The sequence below is a fragment of the Dendrobates tinctorius genome, unplaced genomic scaffold (genome assembly GCF_039654945.1).
Source record: "Dendrobates tinctorius isolate UK_male_01 unplaced genomic scaffold, ASM3965494v1 ptg000070l, whole genome shotgun sequence".
NCBI lineage: Eukaryota > Metazoa > Chordata > Amphibia > Anura > Dendrobatidae > Dendrobates > Dendrobates tinctorius.
In genome coordinates, this window is record NW_027361738.1 from 25,416,472 (window position 1) to 25,437,972 (window position 21,501).

The 21,501-nt window shown below is 41.0% G+C and overlaps 1 protein-coding gene across 3 annotated transcripts in view; it reads right to left on the minus strand.

Annotated features, from left to right (window-relative positions):
• RAPGEF5 (Rap guanine nucleotide exchange factor 5) overlaps window positions 1-21,501 on the minus strand; it is a 384,903-nt gene that overhangs the window by 117,826 nt on the left and 245,576 nt on the right. For 2 of the 3 annotated variants that reach the window (XM_073581472.1, XM_073581474.1), the window contains exon 9: window positions 11,935-12,057. The exons of the other annotated variant lie outside the window; for it this stretch is intronic. In XM_073581472.1, coding sequence (XP_073437573.1) covers window positions 11,935-12,057 — 123 coding nt within the window. The remainder of the gene's footprint in view (window positions 1-11,934; window positions 12,058-21,501) is intronic. 3 annotated transcript variants of the gene reach the window in all.

A 21,501-nucleotide genomic window follows, 5' to 3' on the forward strand; every position in this document is an offset into this window, starting at 1 on the left:
TTCAAAAAGGGATTTAGGCCTCTTCCAGGTAGTTATTGACCAATAGGATTAATATTGTGATAAATAAAATGTTTGAGGGGCTTATCAGGGACTATATACCGGAGAATGTGGTAGATAAGTAAAACCGGTTGCCTGTCACTCATGTTGTTAAAGGATAGAAGTTATCAAACCCAGCCCATTTATTTTTAGGAAAAAGACGAAATAGAGGGGCAGCAGTGGGTATAGTATTTTGGGACGCATTTGACAGTCTCACATACAGAGCAAAATTGGCTCAAAGTCCATATCCAGAGAGTTGTGGTGAATGACTGCTAATCTGAATGGTCCCCGGTTGTAAGTTATGTAGCCCTAGTGTCAGCGCTGGGTCCACTGTAATTCAATTTACCTACAGTTAGGTCCATATATATTTGGACAGAGACAACATTTTTCTAATTTTGGTTCTAGACATTACCACAATGAATTTTAAACAAAACAATTCAGATGCAGTTGAAGTTCAGACTTTCAGCTTTCATTTGAGGGTATCCACATTCAAATTGGATGAAGGGTTTAGGAGTTTCAGCTCCTTAACATGTTCCACCCTGTTTTGAAAGGGACCAAAAGTAATTGGACAATTGACTCCAAGGCTATTTCATGGACAGGTGTGGGCAATCCCTTCGTTATGTCATTCTCAATTAAGCAGATAAAAGGCCTGGAGTTGTTTTGAGGTGTGGTGCTTGCATTTGGAAGGTTTGCTGTGAAGGAAACATGCGGTGAAAGCAGCTCTCCATGCAGATGAAACAAGCCGTCCTTAAGTTGCAAAAACAGAAAAAACCCATCCGAGAAATTGCTACAACATTAGGAGTGGCAAAAGCTACAGTTTGGTACATCCTGAGAAAGAAAGCAAGCACTGGTGAACTCATCAATGCAAAAAGACCTGGGCACCCACGGAAGATAACAGTGGTGGATGATCGCAGAATAATCTCCATGGTGAAGAGAAACCCCTTCACAACAGCCAACCAAGTGAACAACACTCTCCAGGAGGTAGGCGAATCAATATCCAAATCTACCATAAAGAGAGGACTGCATGAAAGTAAATACAGAGGGTTCACTGCACGGTGCAAGCCACTCATAAGCATCAAGAATAAAAAGGCTAGACTGGACTTTGCTAAAAAACATCGAAAAAAGCCAGCACAGTTCTGGAAGAACATTCTTTGGACAGATGAAACCAAGATCAACCTCTACCAGAATGATGGACCGAGAAAACTATGGCAAAGGCGTGGTACAGCTCATGATCCAAAGCATACCACATCATCTGTAAAACATGGCGGAGGCAGTGTGATGGCTTGGGCATGCATGGCTGCCAGTGGCACTGGGTCACTAGTGTTTATTGATGATGTGACACAGGACAGAAGCAGCCGAATGAATTCTGAGGTATTCAGAGCCATACTGTGTGCTCAGATCCAGCCAAATGCAGCCAAACTGATTGGTCGTCGCTTCATACTACAGATGGACAATGACCCAAAACATAAAGCCAACGCAACCCAGGAGTTTATTAAAGCAAAGAAGTGGAATATTCTTGAATGGCCAAGTCAGTCACCTGATCTCAACCCAAATGAGCATGCATTTCACTTGTTAAAGACTAAACTTCAGACAGAAAGGCCCACAAACAAACAGCAACTGAAAACCACCGCAGTGAAGGCCTGGCAGAGCATCAAAAAGGAGGAAACACAGAGTCTGGTGATGTCCATGAGTTCAAGACTTCAGGCAGTCATTGCCAACAAAGGGTTTTCAACCAAGTACTAGAAATTAACATTTTATTTACAATTATTTAATCTGTCCAATTAGTTTTGGTCCCTTTAAAAACAGGGTGGCATATGTTAAGGAGCTGAAACTCCTAAACCCTTCATCCAATTTGAATGTGGATACCCTCAAATGAAAGCTGAAAGTCTGAACTTCAACTGCATCTGAATTGTTTGGTTTAAAATTCATTGTGGTAGTGTCTAGAACCAAAATTAGAAAAATGTTGTCTCTGTCCAAATATATATGGACCTAACTGTATTTTGGATATAGAATACAGGATTACTGGTATTGTTTGTAATTTTGCCCATAATACCAAGTTATGTATTGTAGTGCAGTCTATAAAAGCTGTTCATAAATTACAAACTGACTTGTTTTTGCATCATCTTGGAAGATAAGGTTCAATATGTATGAATGTAAAGTTATGCACCTGGGTGCAATCTGCAGGCATCAGACAGGCGACACAGTTTTCATGAGCCAACCAAGTTAAGTAAATGAGTAAAGTCACATGAATGAAAATTGTAGCAGTACATGTACACCCTCACTGCACATCTCCCATACATTTTTTAATATAAGAGGAGCAGCCAATATGACAAACATATTGTGCATCACAAAGTCCATAAGAAAGTTCCTAAACATCCCAAAATAGAAGCCGAACCCTGCCACATTATCACTGATTTGCAAAGCTGCAAGTAGAAGAATGATACATTTCACCAAACGCGACATGTGAACACAAAGCTGTATTTGTTGGGTAAAATATCACACTGTCAAACAAACCAACCCACCCGCCATAAAACAAAATCACAGAGAAAACCCATAGCAATGAGCACAATGGCACATTTACATCAACGTATTTATGATTAATGCTTCAGATATGTTCCTATAAACAGTCGCTCAGCAGAAAAATCATGGCAGACAAAATGCTGAATGTTTGGCTGTAGACAAAGAAAATCAAATAAGGCTTTCCGTCAATGATGTCTGGGCTGCGATGGGAACGTGCCAGAGCTTCATCTCCGCCTGAAATAATGAATGAGAAATATGGAGTTGGGCATCTATCACAGCACGGCCAAAGCGGTTATCTCCCCGAAACACAGCTGAATTATGTACTTGTGCAGGGATAAGAAGCGTACACAGCAAGAACTAGAAGACATTATCGATCTAAAACATATTTCCATGGCCGCTGTTATACATTGTAAGGCCGGACATTAGTCTTACAGCTGCTGAACATTTCTAACAAGTAGATAAAGTCACTGGACACTGAAATATTCCAGAGCTTCTTATATGCCAAATAGAGGAGGAAATATGGGTTCATTCATACGAATACAAGGATCAGTTCTTCCAAAGGACACTTTACTGATCATTTTTATTTCTATGGCGCCAACATAGTCCGCAGCCCTTTACATTCGGAGGGGACTTGTGCCGACAATAAAAATATAACAGAGTAATACAACTAAACAGATACCAAGAGGAGTGAGGGCCCTGCTCACAAGTTACAATCTCTGAGGAAATAGGGGAGACACGAAATTAATGGTAAAAAGTGCTTGTACTGTACGGTCCAGCCATCAATGTAATAAATAGGGTGTTCACATAATGGTGCATGTACCGGTCACCAGCCAGTATGTGTACATTACAGATACGGAGGGCTATAGCGCATAGAGGATATGTAAATAGATGCAACAAGGGACCAGATTTGGAAAAAAAATTATGTATGGGCAAAATTGGAATAGTTACATAAGTTAGGTGAGGCGATAAGCCAGTCTAAGTGTGGTGTTTTTAGGGCGGTAGTGCGCCAGAGAAATGGTGCAGCTCAAAGAAAAATCTTGGAGATGGATGTGGTAAGTTTAGATTATTGAGGTCTTAAGTCATTAGTAGAATGGAAGGCACGGGTAGGGTGATCTACAGAATGAGGGAGGCGATGTAGGGTGAACTGCCGAGTGCTTTGTGGCTGAGAATTTTAAGCTTATATTGAACTCGGTAACGGATGGGCAACCAGTGCAATGACTGGCACAGAGTAGAGACATCGGTGTAGCGGTTGGAGGGGAATATCATCCTGGCTCCTGCATTCAGGACGCGTTGGAGAATGGAGAGTTTAGTAAGAGGGAGACTGATTTGTAGAGTTGCAATAGTCCAGAAGAGAATGAATTAGAGCAACAGTAAGTTTTTTCAGAATTAAAGGCAAGAAAAGATCGAATTCTAGAGATGTTTTTGAGGCGTAGGTGACATGAGTGAGTGATCGAATGCTGAGAAACTATGGTTTTTAAATAAAACTATACATAGAAAATTCCCCAAAATAATTAGTTTCACCTCATATTAGCAATTAATTCTAAAAATATGCTAATGTTTTCTGTATGTCCCAGGAGATCGGCCAGTTACTCCTCTTCTTCGCCGTCATGTGTCTTGCTATAAGATGAAGAAATGCAGCAGGAATCTCCCCTCTCTTTGATTTGCAGCAGAGTACAAAGATTATTAATTTCACCCCAAGACTACACTCTGCCCCTCATCATTCACCAGGGGAAAATGAAAAAGATCAGCAGGAAATTATCCTTTGTGTTCACAATTTCTACAACTCTGTTTATTTCATGAACAGGCAGAAAATCCTTCAGACTGACAAACAGTGCAGGAAAGTTTCTCTCCTGTTTACTTTTATAATTTATTTCTATGTTTAGAGTTCCTTCAAAGAGGTTGTCAACTTTGATCAATATACAGTGGGTACGGAAAGAATTCAGACACCTTTAAATTTTTCACTCTGTTTCATTGCAGCCATTTGGTAGATTCAAAAAAGTTCATTTTTTCTCATTAATGTACACTCTGCACCCAATCTTGACTGAAAAAAAAAAAAAAGAAATGTAGAAATGTTTGCAAATTTATTAAAAAAGAAAAACTGAAATATTACATGGTCATAAGTATTCAGACCCTTTGCTCAGACACTCATATTTAAGTAACATGCTGTCCATTTCCTTGTGATCCTCTTTGAGATGGTTCTACTCCTTCATTGGAGTCCAGCTGTGTTTAAGTAAACTGATAGGACTTGATTTGTAAAGGCACACACCTGTCTATATAAGACCTCACAGGTCACAGTGCATGTCAGACAAAATGAGAATCATGAGGTCAAAGGAACTGGCCAAGGAGCTCAGAGACAGAATTGTGGCAAAGCACACATCTGGCCTAGGTTACAAAAAAATTTCTGCTGTACTCAAGGTTCCTAAGAGCACAGTGGCGTCCATAATCCTTAAATGTAAGAAGTTTGGGAACACCAGAAATCTTCCTACACCTGGCCGTCCAGCCAAACTGAGCAATCAAGGGAGAAGAGCCTTAGTGAGAGCGGTAAAGAAGAACCCCAAGATCACTGTGGCTGAGCGCCACAGATGCAGTAGGGAGATGGGAGAAAGTTCCACAAAGTCAACTATCACTGCAGCCTTCCACCAGTCGGGCCATTATGGCAGAGTGGCCCGACGATAGCCTCTCCTCAGTACAAGACATATGAAAGCTCGCATAGAGTTTGCTAAAAAAAAAAAAAAAAAAAAAAAAAAACACATGAAGGACTCCCAGACTATGAGAAATAAGATTCTCTGGTATGATGAGCCGAAGATAGACCGTTTTCGTGATAATTCTGAGCGATACGTGTGGAGAAAACCAGGCACTAATCAGCAGCCCAATAAAATCCCAACAGTGAAACATGGTGGTGGTAGCATCATGCTATGGGGGTGTTTTTCAGCTGCAGGGACAGGACGACTGGTTGCAATTGAATGAAACATGAATGCGGCCAAGTACAGAGATATCCTGGATGAAAACCTCTTCCAGAGTGCTCTGGACCTCAGACTTGGCAAAGGTTCACACAGTTAAAATAACAAAGAAGTGGCTTCAGAACAACTCTGAGACCATTCTTGACTCGCCCAGCCAGAGCCCTGACCTAAACCCAATTGAGCATCTCTGGAGAGACCTGAAAATGGCTGTCCATCAACGTTCACCATCCAACCTGACAGAACTGGAGAGGATCTGCAAGGAAGAATGGCAGAGTATCCCCAAATCTAGGTGTGAAAAACTTGTTGCATCATTCCCAAGATGACTCATGGCTGTACAAGCTCAAAAGGGTGATTCTACTCAATACTGAGCAAAGCGTCTGAATACTTATGACTAGTGTTGAGCATTCCGATACCGCAAGTATCGGGTATCGGCCGATACTTGCTGTATCGGAATTCCGATACCGACTTCCGATATTTTTTCAATATCGGAATTCGGCATCGGAATCGGAAGTTCAGTTGATTGACGGCCTGACGTCATCATGATGCGCGGTGTGTGCGCATCATGATGCGCCGTCATTTCGGGCCTTCCGGGGGTCTCTGCCGGCCTGCCGGGGGGCTGTGCCGGCCTGCCGGGGGGCTGTGTGGACTGCCCGGGGTCTGTACCGGCCTGCCGGGGGGCTGTGCCGGCCTGCCGGTGGTCTGTGCACCCTGTGGGGGTCTGTACCGGCCTGCCGGGGGGCTGTGCCGGCCTGCCGGGGGGCTGTGCTGATGTCCGGGGGTCTGTGCAAGCATCGTCCGATGGGACTACAAGTCCCATCGGGCGATGCCTGCTACCATGACAGTGATTGACACATTAGCCAATGATGGGACAGTAGTAGTCCCATCATCCGGGTAATGTGTTAAATGTTAAAAAAAAAAAAAAAAAAAAAAAATACTACATACATACTACATGCATGCTACATACATACTACATGCTACATACATACTACATATATACTACATACATGCTACATACATACTACATGCATGCTACATACATACTACATATATACTACATACATACTACATACATACTGCATGCTACATACATACTACATACATACTACATACATACTACATGCATGCTACATACATACTGCATGCTACATACATACCACATACATACTACATATATACTACATGCATGCTACATACATACTACATGCTACATACATACCACATATATACTACATACATACTACATATATACTGCATGCTACATACATACTACATATATACTACATGCATGCTACATACATACTACATGCTACATACATACTACATATATACTACATGCATGCTACATACATACTACATATATACTACATGCATGCTACATACATACTACATGCTACATGCATGCTACATACATACTACATACTACATGCTACATACATACCACATATATACTACATGCATGCTACATACATACTACATGCTACATGCATGCTACATACATACTACATGCTACATACATACCACATATATACTACATGCATGCTACATACATACTACATGCTACATACATACTACATATATACTACATGCATGCTACATACATACTACATATATACTACATGCATGCTACATACATACTACATGCTACATGCATGCTACATACATACTACATACATACTACATGCTACATACATACCACATATATACTACATGCATGCTACATACATACTACATGCTACATGCATGCTACATACATACTACATACATACTACATGCTACATACATACCACATATATACTACATGCATGCTACATACATACTACATGCTACATACATACTACATATATACTACATGCATGCTACATACATACTACATATATACTACATGCATGCTACATACATACTACATGCTACATGCATGCTACATACATACTACATACATACTACATGCTACATACATACCACATATATACTACATACATACAATACATTCATACAATACATACATAGACATACAGTACATATAACATAGAGTAACATACTTACCAATACTTGTCACATTGTTCCCCGAAGCCATTGTCGTCTACGGAATAAATATTAACATAACAAACCACAAAAATACTCACCCACGATCCGAAGCAGTCCACGAGTGTGTCCCACGACGATCTTGGGTAGAGAACTGCAGCATCAGATGATGCTGCCGTTCTCTACGGGCTGCAGGAATCCAATGACGGAAGGTAGGTATCCTTCCGCACTGTATTCCTCCGCCACTTAAAAAAAAAAGTCCCTAGTCTCACTTTATGCCATTGCTGTGTGGGAAATTCCCACACAGCAATGGCATAAAGTGAGACTAGGGACTTTTTTTTTTTTTAAGTGGCGGAGGAATACAGTGCGGAAGGATACCTACCTTCCGTCATTGGATTCCTGCAGCCCGTAGAGAACGGCAGCATCATCTGATGCTGCAGTTCTCTACCCAAGATCGTCGTGGGACACACTCGTGGACTGCTTCGGATCGTGGGTGAGTATTTTTGTGGTTTGTTATGTTAATATTTATTCCGTAGACGACAATGGCTTCGGGGAACAATGTGACAAGTATTGGTAAGTATGTTACTCTATGTTATATGTACTGTATGTCTATGTATGTATTGTATGAATGTATTGTATGTATGTAGTATATATGTGGTATGTATGTAGCATGTAGTATGTATGTAGTATGTATGTAGCATGCATGTAGCATGTAGTATGTATGTAGCATGCATGTAGTATATATGTAGTATGTATGTAGCATGCATGTAGTATATATGTAGTATGTATGTAGTATGTAGTATGTATGTGGTATGTATGTAGCATGTAGTATGTATGTAGCATGCATGTAGTATATATGTAGTATGTATGTAGCATGCAGTATATATGTAGTATGTATGTAGTATATATGTGGTATGTATGTAGCATGTAGTATGTATGTAGCATGCATGTAGTATATATGTAGTATGTATGTGGTATGTATGTAGCATGTAGTATGTATGTAGCATGCATGTAGTATATATGTAGTATGTATGTGGTATGTATGTAGCATGCAGTATGTATGTAGCATGCATGTAGTATATATGTAGTATGTATGTAGCATGTATGTAGTATGTAGTATGAATGTAGCATGTATGTAGTATGCATGTTGTATGTATGTAGCATGTAATTTTTTTTTTTTTTTTTTTACATTTAACACATTAGCCGGATGATGGGACTACTACTGTCCCATCATTGGCTAATGTGTCAATCACTGTCATGGTAGCAGGCATCGCCCGATGGGACTTGTAGTCCCATCGGACGATGCCTGCACAGACCCCCGGAGCCTGCACAGCCCCCCGGCAGGCCGGCACAGCCCCCCGGAGCCGGCACAGCCCCCCGGCAGGCCGGCACAGCCCCCCGGCAGGCCGGCACAGCCCCCCGGAGCCTGCACAGACCACCGGCAGGCCGGCACAGACCACCGGAGCCTGCACAGACCCCCTGGCAGGCCGGCACAGCCCCCCGAAAGGCCCGTACAGACCCCAGAGAGGCTGTACAAGGGCAGGAAAGGGTTTTTCTTATTCCGATACCGGAAGTCCCATAGACTTGAATGGGACTTCCGGTATCGGAATCGGCGATACCGATACTTTTTTTAAAGATCGGCCGATACCATCCGATACGATACTTTGAAGTATCGGACGGTATCGCTCAACTCTACTTATGACCATGTGATATTTCAGTTTTTATTTCTTAATACATTTGCAAAAATTTCTATATTTCTGGGGTTTTTTTCAGTCAAGATGGGGTGCAGAGTGTACATTAATGAGGGAAAAAAAAGAACTTTTTTGAATTTATGAAATGGCTGCAATGAAACAAAGAGTGAAAAATTTAAAGGGATCTGAATACTTTCCGTACCCACTGTTTTTGTTAGGAGGCCCCCTGAAACTAGGCAGATATCTGGGAATCCCACTAGTTGGATGACCACTAGTCAGCTGCAATCTGCGGGGTGATGGGGTTAACGAGTGATCTGTTCCCCTGCAGCACCTCTGTAGCGAAAATCAAGAATTATCTGGGCCATCTAGGTGTCGCACCAAAGTGCTGGGTCCTCAAGGAAGAGGGACAGATCTTTAGAACCGAATTTCTGTCCACTCCTAATAATTGTCGGAGTTCCTGAACTAGAGATTTCCCATCTAACAACCATATGAAGTGCTGTCTGAACCAGATAACCCCTTTATTAACGGCGAGACAGCTCCCAAATGATAATTTGTATCCTGTCATGTAGTAGATTTTCCTACTATTTGTTTATGCACCCTTTTAGTTTATAAGCTGAGCTGATGTGAATATTAATGGGGGATTTATGGGTGCAACAGCTCTCAGATTCTGTGTGTGAAGTTTACGCCCAACTAGACACCTGACTATACAGAAAGAGAATGATATATTGCTGGTTTAGATCCTCCATGTGCCTTGACACACACATGGTAATTCATATATATATTTTTACTGAACCATTTGAAAATAGGTCAAATATACAGAAAAGGCCAGGAAAATGTGGGTCCAGACCTTACTTAGGGTACCTGCTTCAGAAAGATAAAAACATTACATGTGTATGGTGGCTTTATAACAGATCAACTGTGACTAGTGATCAACATCCAAATACATATTTTTGTTTTATTCACAACCATGTACCATCCCTATCACTTGTATGATTTTTACCATGGAAGTTTTAGAAATACGGTTAGCCTTGGTATATTGGTGCACAATAGTGTTTGCAGATGCCAACAGTAAGGGAGTCACATGCGGTTGCCAACTACAGGTTGGCGATCCCTGCTTAAAAGGAATCTGACACCAAGTTTTTGTCACCTAATCTGAGAACAGCATGATATAGAGACATAGACCCTGATTCCAGTGACGCGCCACTTACTGGGCTGCTTGCTATAGGTTTGATAAAATCACTTTTGGCAGCAGGAGATAATTATTAGAGGACTAGTAAACCTGCTGAAAGGTAATTAAGCACATTCATGAGCTCAGCAATGACTTTAATGACAGGGCAGCTTATTGTGCTCATTGTATATGGGACAAAGCTGCCAATCAGTGGTGTGGGCGGGGTTATACAGAGCTCAGCATTCAGAGAACTGCTAGTTATGAAGCCGAAAAAAACTGCAAATTTATCAAAATGACAGTAAGCAGCCCAGTAAGGGATACACTGCTGTAATCAGGGTATCTGACCCTACATTATGCTACTCTCAGATAGGGTAGCAATAACCTGGTCACAGATTCCCTTTAAAAAGGACCAGTTATCAGATCAAAAGTGGACAGTTTTTGCTCTTATTATTTTCCGCTGCTCCGAGTATTTTCCGCAGGTTTTTTTGTCTTTTTATAATTCCCCATATGGTTCCAGACATAAGAGTCTTTTGATTTAATGCCAATTTTTTATAGTTTTCATTAAGGGGGCATTTCTCATAGGGTAATAATGCACAGCAGCCTAAAAACACACCCCATAGCATCTTGTGAGCAACGACACCTTAGTAAAGACCATAAAAATTAGCACTAAATAAAAAGACCCCAATCTGTAGAAAATTAAGGCAAATAAAAAAAAACAAAAAACCTGCACACTTGGGGGAACAGCAAGAATAAAATAAGAGCATAAACTGGCCTCTTCTGACCTATTGACAGGTCTTCTCCAAAGTGTGGAGAGCGCAGTCCACCGCACTATTACTATACGATGATCGTAAACTACCATTATTGTTATTCTCCTGCAATAATGACAACCTTAACCTGATGATTTACTGTGGAACGATGTCTGCTTGTACACAATGAATACATTTCCATGAGGCTGGACAAATACATTATTTTTATCCTCACTTATTCACTCATTGCTCACAACATGCCTTAGAGGCTGAGCAACAGAATTGCCAATATAGGGCTGCTGAACGCGTTGGCACAACAGATGACATTGACATAACTTTGCTACAAATGCAACATATGTGGAAAATGACTAGAAGCAATTAGAAGAGGGGGAAAAAAAACAACAAAAAGTAGAAAAAAAATGAATTATAAATTCTGCCATGTGTCAACTACATATCAAACTACTACCTGCATGCCAAAAGACTGCAAAGGGTAATAGACAAAACCTATGACCAACAGCTGAGTCCTCGCTGACACAGCTAAAGGAAAAGGAGTTTGGGGGACAGTGATGGTAAATATTTCTCCAAATTGTTAAGCATGGTTATAAAGATAAATCGCCATCCAACAAATTTTTGATGGATTGGACACCAATCAGAACGCAGATTTAGAACAGACGTAATTATTGCTACTATTAAATGTTTGTTACCTATAGTTGTTAGTTCTATGGTCTCATACGATGGTGAACACTGATTTCTCTACATAAAGTTTATATAGAAGAGGTCATAAAACCAACCTGTTGTTCCCTCCTGTCAGGTGTCTTCGCTGCGGATGGCAAGAACTGATCCCTGGTCAGCTTCTGTACAAAGTCAATGCGTCTGAGCTCTTCTCGTCCATGCAGTTTGCACATAACTCCGGCCTTGAGGGTTGGAGAAAGAGCAAATAAATACTTAAATCCACAGTCAAAAGACATGGCAATGATGGCAAGTTCACTTAGGACTCATAATGTATTCCGCCACAGTTTAGAAGACTATGAAGAACGGAGCACAAGCTCTATGTCAGTGTGTGCCAGAACAATGCTGTATGAAATTATCCCAAATCACACTCCGCTATGTGTGTGACTGATTTGCTGACTTTTTGTTTGTTCCTCTCCACCTATTTCCTGTTACATAGGAGAATTGTAACAAGAGGTTAAGAAACCCATGGGAAAGCTGGTCAGGAACAAACGTGACATTGGATGAAGAGAAGTAGCTCGTCATTCCTAAAAATAACATTGTAGCACCTCCTTGGCTTGAATCACAAAATAAGTTTTCACATCAAGTGACTGGCGGGATTTGCAACATGAACTGGTACAGTGCTTGATTCATTCAGAATATTTATTTATCTATAAATGTTTGACAGTGAGCGCAAAATTTGGGCATTTAGTATGGCAGAAGGAACTATAATCACTAAAATATAATAAAACTAAAAAACAGCACGAACGACTCTGATTGCAGAGACTGGAGCTAAATGATAACACATCAAAGCAGCTGACCAGGGCACATAATAAAAGTTAGAGAGGCCGGGATCACACATGTGAGAAACACGGCAGAGTCTCGCATGTTAATACCCGGCACTGCCGCCGGCACTCGGGAGTGGAGTGTGCGGCTCCATGTATTGCTATGCAGCCGCACACTCTGATCCGAGTGCCGGCGGCAGTGCCGGGTATTAACATGCGAGACTCGGCCGTCTTTCTCACATGTGTGATCCCGGCCTAACATGTAGAATCCTAACAAACGTGTAATGTTCTCACATATTGGATCCTGCTCGTTTCACAGTCCAGACAATCATCATATGAGAACTCAAGCGGGGTTGGATATAACTGTGATCACATGACAACTGATTTCTCTTTTGAAAGCAGTCGGCATGTGAAAATCTTTGTAAGGATTTGAAAAAAGCGGATGCAGTATGTAAACCCAAGAATGTCAGTGAACTAGAGGCCATTGGGCAAAGATTCATTAGTAACCGGCAGAGGTTGGAGGCTATGCATCACGATTTCAGCAGGCTACAACAGGCAAATGTGTTCTACTAAGTACTAAAGACGTTAAGGGCGTGAATAATTGTGAGGTCAGTGTCATTGTGTGTTAAATTTGCAGAAACCTCTTGTTATATTAGTTGTGCGGAAATGTTATTCATTTTTCTTATTTCATTGGTTCATTACAAACAGAAAGTTTGTAAATTTTGCAATGGGAGAGGGGGAAGTGGTGTGTGAATAATATCCATTGAAACTGTGTGCCTAAAGTACTTCAAATAAATATTTTATCTGCCAAGGTTACAGCGCCTGTCAAAACCCATAAAAATTAGCACTAAACAAAAAGTCTCATATCTCTGGAACCATACTCAGTTGAGTCAACGTAAAATAGAAGCAAAACTTGGCCACCTTTGACACAGTGACATGTTCTATTTAAAGAGGTCATGCCATCAAGACAAACCCTTTTCCATATATTTTATTAAGGAACTTAAAAGTTTTAAAGGAGTCCCCTGCTCAGAATCCACTCAGTAGCCAAGCACGCAAACAAACAGCTTTTTGTGTACAAGGCGGTGTGTGTTACATGAGTAGCCTTTACTCCCCTTGTCACAACAGAAGTTCACTGTTAGTTTCTAAAAGCTGTGGCAATCAGGTAATGTTCAGAACAACTTCAATCTGAAAAGAGATGGTCTTCGGAAGCAAGCCTTTTAAGAGCACTTAATCTTGGAAAAAATGTATAGATATATATATATATATATACACACAGTTGGTACGGAAAGTATTCAGACCCCCTTACATTTTTTCACTTTGTTTCAATGCAGCCATTTGGTAAATTCAATGTACACTCTGCACCCTATCTTGACTGGAAAAAAACAGAAATGTTGAAGTTTTTGCAAATTTATTAAAAAAGAAAAACTGAAATATCACATGGTCATAAGTATTCAGAACCGTTGCTCAGTATTGAGTATAAGCACCCTTTTGCGCTAGTACAGCCTTGAGTCTTTTTGGGAATGATGCAACAAGTTTTTCACACCTGGATTTGGGGATCCTCTGCCATTCTTCCTTGCAGATCCTCTCCAGTTCAGTCAGGTTGGATGGTGAACGTTGGTGAACAGCCATTTTCGGGTCTCTCCAGAGATGCTCAATTGAGTTTAGGTCAGGGCTCTGGCTGGGCCAGTCAAGAATGGTCACAGAGTTGTTCTGAAGTCACTCCTTTGTTATTGTAGCTGTGTGCTTAGGGTCATTGTTTTGTTGGAAGGTGAACTTTCAGCCAAGTCTGAGGTCCAGAGCACTCTGGAAGAGGTTTTCATCCAGAATCTCTCTGTACTTGGCCGCATTCATGTTTCCTTCAATTGCAACCAGTCGTCCTGTCCCTGCAGCTGAAAATCACCCCATATCATGATGTTGCTATCACCATGTTTCACTGTTGGGATTGTATTGGGCAGGTGATGAGCAGTGACTGTTTTTCTCCACACATACCGCTTAGAATTATCACTAAAAAGTTCTATCTTCGTCTCATCATACCAGAGAATCTTATTTCTCATATTCTGAGAGTCCTTCATGTGTTTTTTAGCAAATTCTATGCGGGCTTTCATATGTCTTGTACTGAGGAGAGGCTTCCGTGGGGCCACTCTGCCATAAAGACCCGACTGGTGGAAGGCTGCAGTGAACTTTCTTCATTTTCCCTACTGCATCTGTGGATCTCCGTCAAAGTGATCTTGGGGATCTTCTTTACCTCTCTTAACAAGGCTCTTCTCCCACGATTGCTCAGCTTGGCTGGACGGCCAGGGCTAAGAAGACTTCTGGTGGTCCCAAACTTCTTCCATTTAAGGATTATCGAGGACACTGTGCTCTTAGGAACCTTGAGTACTGCAAAAATTCTTTTGGAACCTTGGCCAGATCTGTGCCTTGCCAAAATTCTGTCTCTGAGCTCCTTGACCAGTTCCTTTGACCTCATGATTCTCATTTGGTCTGGCATGCACTGTGACCTGCGAGGTCTTATATAGACAGGTGTGTGCCTTTACAAACCAAGTCCTATCAGTATAATTAAACACAACTGGACTCTAATGAAGGAGTAGAATCATCTCAAGGAGGATAAAAAGTAAATGGACAGCATGTGACTTAAATATGAGTGTAACAGTGAAAAATTTAAAGGGGTCTGAATACTTTCCGTGCCCACTGTATATACAGTGGGGGAAATAATTATTTGATCTCTTGCTGATTTTGTAAGTTTGCCCACTAACAAAAACATGAACAGTCAATAATTTTAAGGGTAGGTTAATTTTCACATTGAGAGATAGAATATCAAAAATAAAATCCAGAAAATCACATTGTATAAATTATACAAATTTATTTGCATTTTGCCGTGAGAAATAAGTATTTGATCCCCTACCAACCATTAAGCGTTCTGGCTCCTACAGACCAGTTAGACGCTCCTAATCAACTTGTTACCTGCATTAAAAGACAGCTGTCTTACACAGTCGCCTTTATAAAAGACTCTTGTCCACAGAATCAATTAATCAGTCTGACTCTAACCTCTACAACATTGGCAAGTCCAAAGAGCTTTATAAGGATGTCAGGGACAAGATCAGAGACCTGCAATGGGCTACAAAACCATAAGTAAGATGCTGGGTGAGAAGGAGATAACTGTTGGTGTAATAGTAAGAAAATGGAAGAAATATAAAATGACTATCAATCGACATCGATCTGGGGCACCATGCAAAATCTCACCTCGTGGGGTATGCTTGATCATGAGGAAGGTGAGAGATTAGCCTAAAAGTACACCGGAGGAACTTGTTAATGATCTCAACGCAGCTGGGACCACAGTCACCAAGAAAACCATTGGTAACAAGTTATGCCATAAAGGTTTAAAATCCTGCAGTGCTTGCAAGGACCCCCTGCTCAAGAAAGCACATATTTTCCAATGAACACCTGGATGATTCTGTGAGTGATTGGGAGAAGGTGCTGTGCTGTGGTCAGATGAGGCAAAAATTGAGGTCTTTGGCATAAACTCAACTGCCGTGTTTGGAGGAAGAAAAATGCCTGTGACCCAAAGAACATTGTCATCACTGTCAAGCATGGAGGTGGAAATATTATGTTTTGGGGGTGTTTCTCTGCTAAGGGCACAGGACTACTTCACAGCATCAATGGGAGAATGGATGGAGCCATGTACCGTAAAATCCTGAGTGACAACCTCCTTCCCTCCGCCAGGACATTAAAAATGGGTTGTGGCTGGGTCGTCCAGCAAGACAAGGACCCAAAACATACAGTCAAGGCAACAAAGGAGTGGCTCAAAAAGAAGCACATTAAGGTCATGGAGTGGCCTAGCTGGTCTCCAGACCTTAATCTCTTTGAAAACTGATGGAGGGAGATGAAGCTCCAAGTTGCCAAGCGACAGCCTCAAAATCTTAATGATTTAGAGATGATCTGCAAAGAGGAGTGGACCAAAATTCCTCCTGACATGTGCACAAATCTCATCATCAACTTCAAAAAAAAGTCTGACTGCTGTGCTTGCCAACAAGGGTTTTGCCACCAAGTTTTAACTCTTGTTTGCCAGAGAGATAAAATACTTATTTCTCACTGCAAAATGCAAATAAATGTATATAATTTATACAATGTGATTTTCTGGATTTTATTTTGATATTCTATCTCTCAATGTTAAATTTAACCTACCCTTAAAATTATAGACTGTTCATGTCTTTGTCAGTGGGCAATCTTACAAAATATTTCACATACACATACCTACGAACATACATACACACATATACATCCTTGAAATTGTTCCAGAAAATGAAGTATTTCTCCCAGGAAATTATTGCAATAACATGTTTTGTTATCCACATGTATATTATTTTTGTGTGTATTGGATTACACAAAACCCAAAAAATGGGCCGGACAAAATTGTTGCCACCATCAACTTCATATTTGGTTGCACACAAATATTGTGCTTGAAATAAATAACTGCAATCAATCACTTCCTATAACCATCAACAAGCTTCTTACACCTCTCAACTGGAATTTTTGATCAGTGTTCTTTTGCAAACTGCTCCAGGTCTCTCATATTTGAAGGGTGCCTTCTCCCAACAGCAATTTCTCTCCACAGGTGTTCAATGGGATTTAGATCCAGACTCATTGCTGGCCACTTCAGAGCTCTCCAGCTCTTTGTTTCCATTTCTGGGTACTTCTTGAAGTATGTTTGGGGTCATTCTCTTGCTGGATTTCCTTGACCTAGGACGCAAACCCAGATTTCTGACACTGGGCACTACATTTTGATGCCAAATCCTTTGGTAATCTTCAGATTTCAGGATTCCTTGCACATACTCAAGGCATCCAAATCCAGATGCAACAAAACAACCCCAAAACATCTTTGAACCTCCACCATATTTGACTGTAGATACTGTGTTCTTTTCTTAGTAGGCCTCATTCTGTTTTCAGTAAACAGTAGGATGATGTGCTTTACCAAAAAACTCTATCTTGGTCCCATGTGTACACAAGATATTTTCCAAAAAAGATTTTGGGTAACACACACATTTTGGAAAACTGCAGTCTAGCTTTTTTATGTCTGTATCAGCAGTGGGGTCCTCTTGGGTCTCCTGCCATAGCGTTTCACTTTAAATGTCGACAAACAGTTCTCGCTGATACTGATGCACCCTTAGCCTGCAGGACAGCTTGAATTTCTTTGGAACTTGATCGGAGCTGCTTATCAACCATCCAGACTACTCTTAGTTGCAACCGTTCATTATTTTTTCTCTGCTATCTTCATGGCAAGGTTAAATTCTTTTTCAGGAGAGAATTGTGGGACACAAGTTTCTAGTTTCGGTGTACAGGAAATAATTAAAAATAAAGGAAAAAATAAACTGGTCAAATAATTTGTGTCAAGTTACTGGGCCCATGACTAAAGGATTTTACAATCAAGTTTCAAGAATGCAGATATCAATTTGGAAAAAAAATGTTGTAGAATCATAAAAATATCAAACACGTCTGATGCCAGAGTTAACAATGGCAAAAATACTAATCACAAAACCATACTGAGAACTATACCTGTTTTCTTTTTCCATTAATGGAGCTGTGAGAGGGCTTGCTTTTTTAACATAGACAGGTGTAAGGGGCAATTCAAACTTTTATGATTCTGTTTTTATTACAGTATACAGCGAATCAGGAAGCCCAGCATCAGGCTGGGCTTCATGGGAGCACAAAGCTTTTGTGCAGAGTTCCAGAGAAAACATCAGAAGTATGGTAATTCAATAAAAGGTGAAAATAAAATCTAATGTCTCAAGGTTCAATGTCTTAATGTATAAAGTATCCTCCCATGTACTTTTAATTTAATAAAGAGCAATAATAGCCAAGATCTTTCCTGTTAATTTTAAAACTTTCCTTAACGGAAGGTCATCGTGTACTTGTAAGCTAAGGATCAGAACATTTTACAGCACTATAAATAAGATGACTTTTTTTTTTTTTTTTTTTTTAGACAGTCTACAAGAGTCTTTCCTCTATAATTAAAGATATTCTGTCAGGTCAAGAATCTGTAACAAAGTAAACACAGTTTCTTACAGAAGACCTTGAACTAAGAAGAGCCATAAGCCATCTTCATCAGTCACAGAGAAAGGAGCGGCAGTCAAGAATGCACATAGCAGTCAAACGGCCACTGATATGTGTTTTCAGCTATCCTGTAACCAGGAATACTTCTCCAACATGCATTTACAAATTTTGTAGTTATTAAAATTACTGCTACTACTGAGAGATATGTACACCAGGAAAGAGAACAATGTATGTCAGGGTGTTAGAAAAAGTATGCCAGGAAGGGGGACAATGTACTCCAGGAAGGGGGACAATGTACACCATAATGGGCGAAAGTGTATGCCAGGATGGGAGGCAAGCTATACTAGGATGGGTGACAATGTATGCCAGGGTGTGAGAAAATGTATGCCAGGAAGGGGGACAATGTCCTCCAGGAAGGGGAAAAATGTACGCCAAAATGGGTGAAAATGTACTCCATGATGGGCGAAATGGTACGCCAGGATGGTGGAAAATGTTTGCCAGGATGGGGGACAATCTATACCAGGATGGAGGACAATACATCAAGATGGGGGACAATGTATGCCAGGATGGTGGACATGCATGTCACGATGGGCCCAGGACGGAAGACATACAGGTGCTTCTCACTAAATTAGAATATCATCAAAAAGTTCATTTCTTTCAGTTCTTCAATACAAAAATGAAACTCATTATTTAGAGTCATTACAGAGTGATCTATTTCAATGTTTATTTCTGTTAATGTTGATGATTATGACTTACAGCCAATGAAAACCCAAAAGTCATTATCTCATTAAATTAGAACACTTTATAACACCAGCTTGGAAAATGATTTTAAAATCCAAAATGTTGGCCTACTGAAATGTATGTTCAGTAAATGAACTCAATACTTGGTCGGGGCTCCTTTTACATCAATTACTGCATCAATGCGGCGTGGCATGGAGGCGATCAGCCTGTGGCACTGCTGAGATGTTATGGAAGCCCAGGTTGCTTTGATAGTAGCCTTCAGCTCGTCTGCATTGTTGGGTTTGGTGTCTCTCATCTCCCTATTTACAATACCCCATAGATTCTCTATGGGGTTAATGTCAGGCAAGTTTGCTGGCCAATCAAGCAAAGTGATGCTGTTGTTTTTAAACCAGGTATTGGTACTTTTGGCAGTGTGGACAGGTGCCAAGTCCTGCTGCAGAATTAAATTTCCATCTCCAAAAAGCTTGTCGGCAGAGGGAAGCATGAAGTGCTATAACATTTCCTGGTAGGCGGCTGCGCTGTCTTTGGTCTTGATAAAACACAGTGGATCTACACCAGCAGATGGCATAGCTCACCAAACCATCACTGATTGTGGAAACTTCACACTAGACCTCCAGCAGCTTGGATTGTGGCCTCTCCACTCTAAGGCATTTCACACTAGCATTTTGAGGCGCAGCGCACTCTCGCTGTGAAGCTCCGCCCCCTGCCGCATCTCCTCCGGTTAGCTCCGCCTGTGGGTGCACCATAATGCAACACGATGCGTTTGGCGCAGGTCGGCACACTGTCAAAAGGACACACGCGCCGGCAAAAGCATACCTGCACACGGCCTGCGTACCCAATGCTATAGGCAGAGCTGACCGGAGGAGGCGCGGCAGGGTGCGGAGATCATGGCGAGCGTGCACTGCGCCTCAAAATGCTAGTGTGAAACTAGCCTAATTCCAGACTGTGGGACCTTGATTTCCAAATGAAATGCAAAATTTACTTTCATCTGAAAACAACACCTTGGACCACTGAGCAACAGTCCAGTTCTTTTTCTACTTGACCCAGGTAAGACGCTTCTGGTGTTGTCTATTTTAAAACTAAAATAAAAAATCCAACAATATACCATACCAGTCCATTCTTCTGTCCCACGCAGTAATCCATGTCTGGGGGATTAATAGCTTTCAACCTGGACGATGCCAAGTTGTGAACGTCCAGGCTGAGATCCACTGGTGACTGAGCGGCTGCGAGCACGGCCTCAGTGACTAGCGGTGACGTCATCAAGGTTACATCCGGTCACTGAGGCTGCGTTCCCAGCAGAGTTGAACTGCGGTGACCTCGGTGAGATCCCCGCTGGCACCGTGAGAAAAACCCGAATATTAAGGGGTCCGCCAATCTCTATCAGGAACCTTTGTAAAAAAACTTAGGAAGCCTTTGCACGTGTTTTTTGTAAAATTTTTCTAATTTAAAGAGATAATGACTTTTGGGTTTTCATTGGCTGTAAGCCATAATCATCAACATTAACAAAAACAAACACTTGAAATAGATCACTCTGTTTGTAATAACTCTATATAATATATGAAATTCACTTTTTGTATTCAAGAACTGAAATAAATTATCTTTTTGATGATATTCTAATATAGACAGAAGCAATCGTATATACCAGGATGGGGGACATGTATCCCTGGAAGGGGCTCAGGAAAGATTGATATATACACCTGGAAGGGATCCAAGATTGGCGACATTAGTAAAGGATCGGGGACATTACTACATAATGATGGGAGACCAAACACGTATGGTTTTATAGTATTTACAACGCTAGTTGGGCTCATACATCTCACCAACATCTGTACAAATTTTGCACTGGGGCCCATCGGACTCTAGTTATGCCACTGATTACTGGTAAAGTACATCTAAAATATACGTTGTTTTTTTTTAGACGTGACAAAGACTATCAAATCTACTGAGGCAGTGCTAGTCCCAAAAATTTTAGCACACAAGTCATCTTTTTAACTAAAGAAATATACAATGGGCTCAACACTAAATTGATGCTGCTTTCACTACATTTGTAAATGCATTTTTTTCTAGAACTGTTGA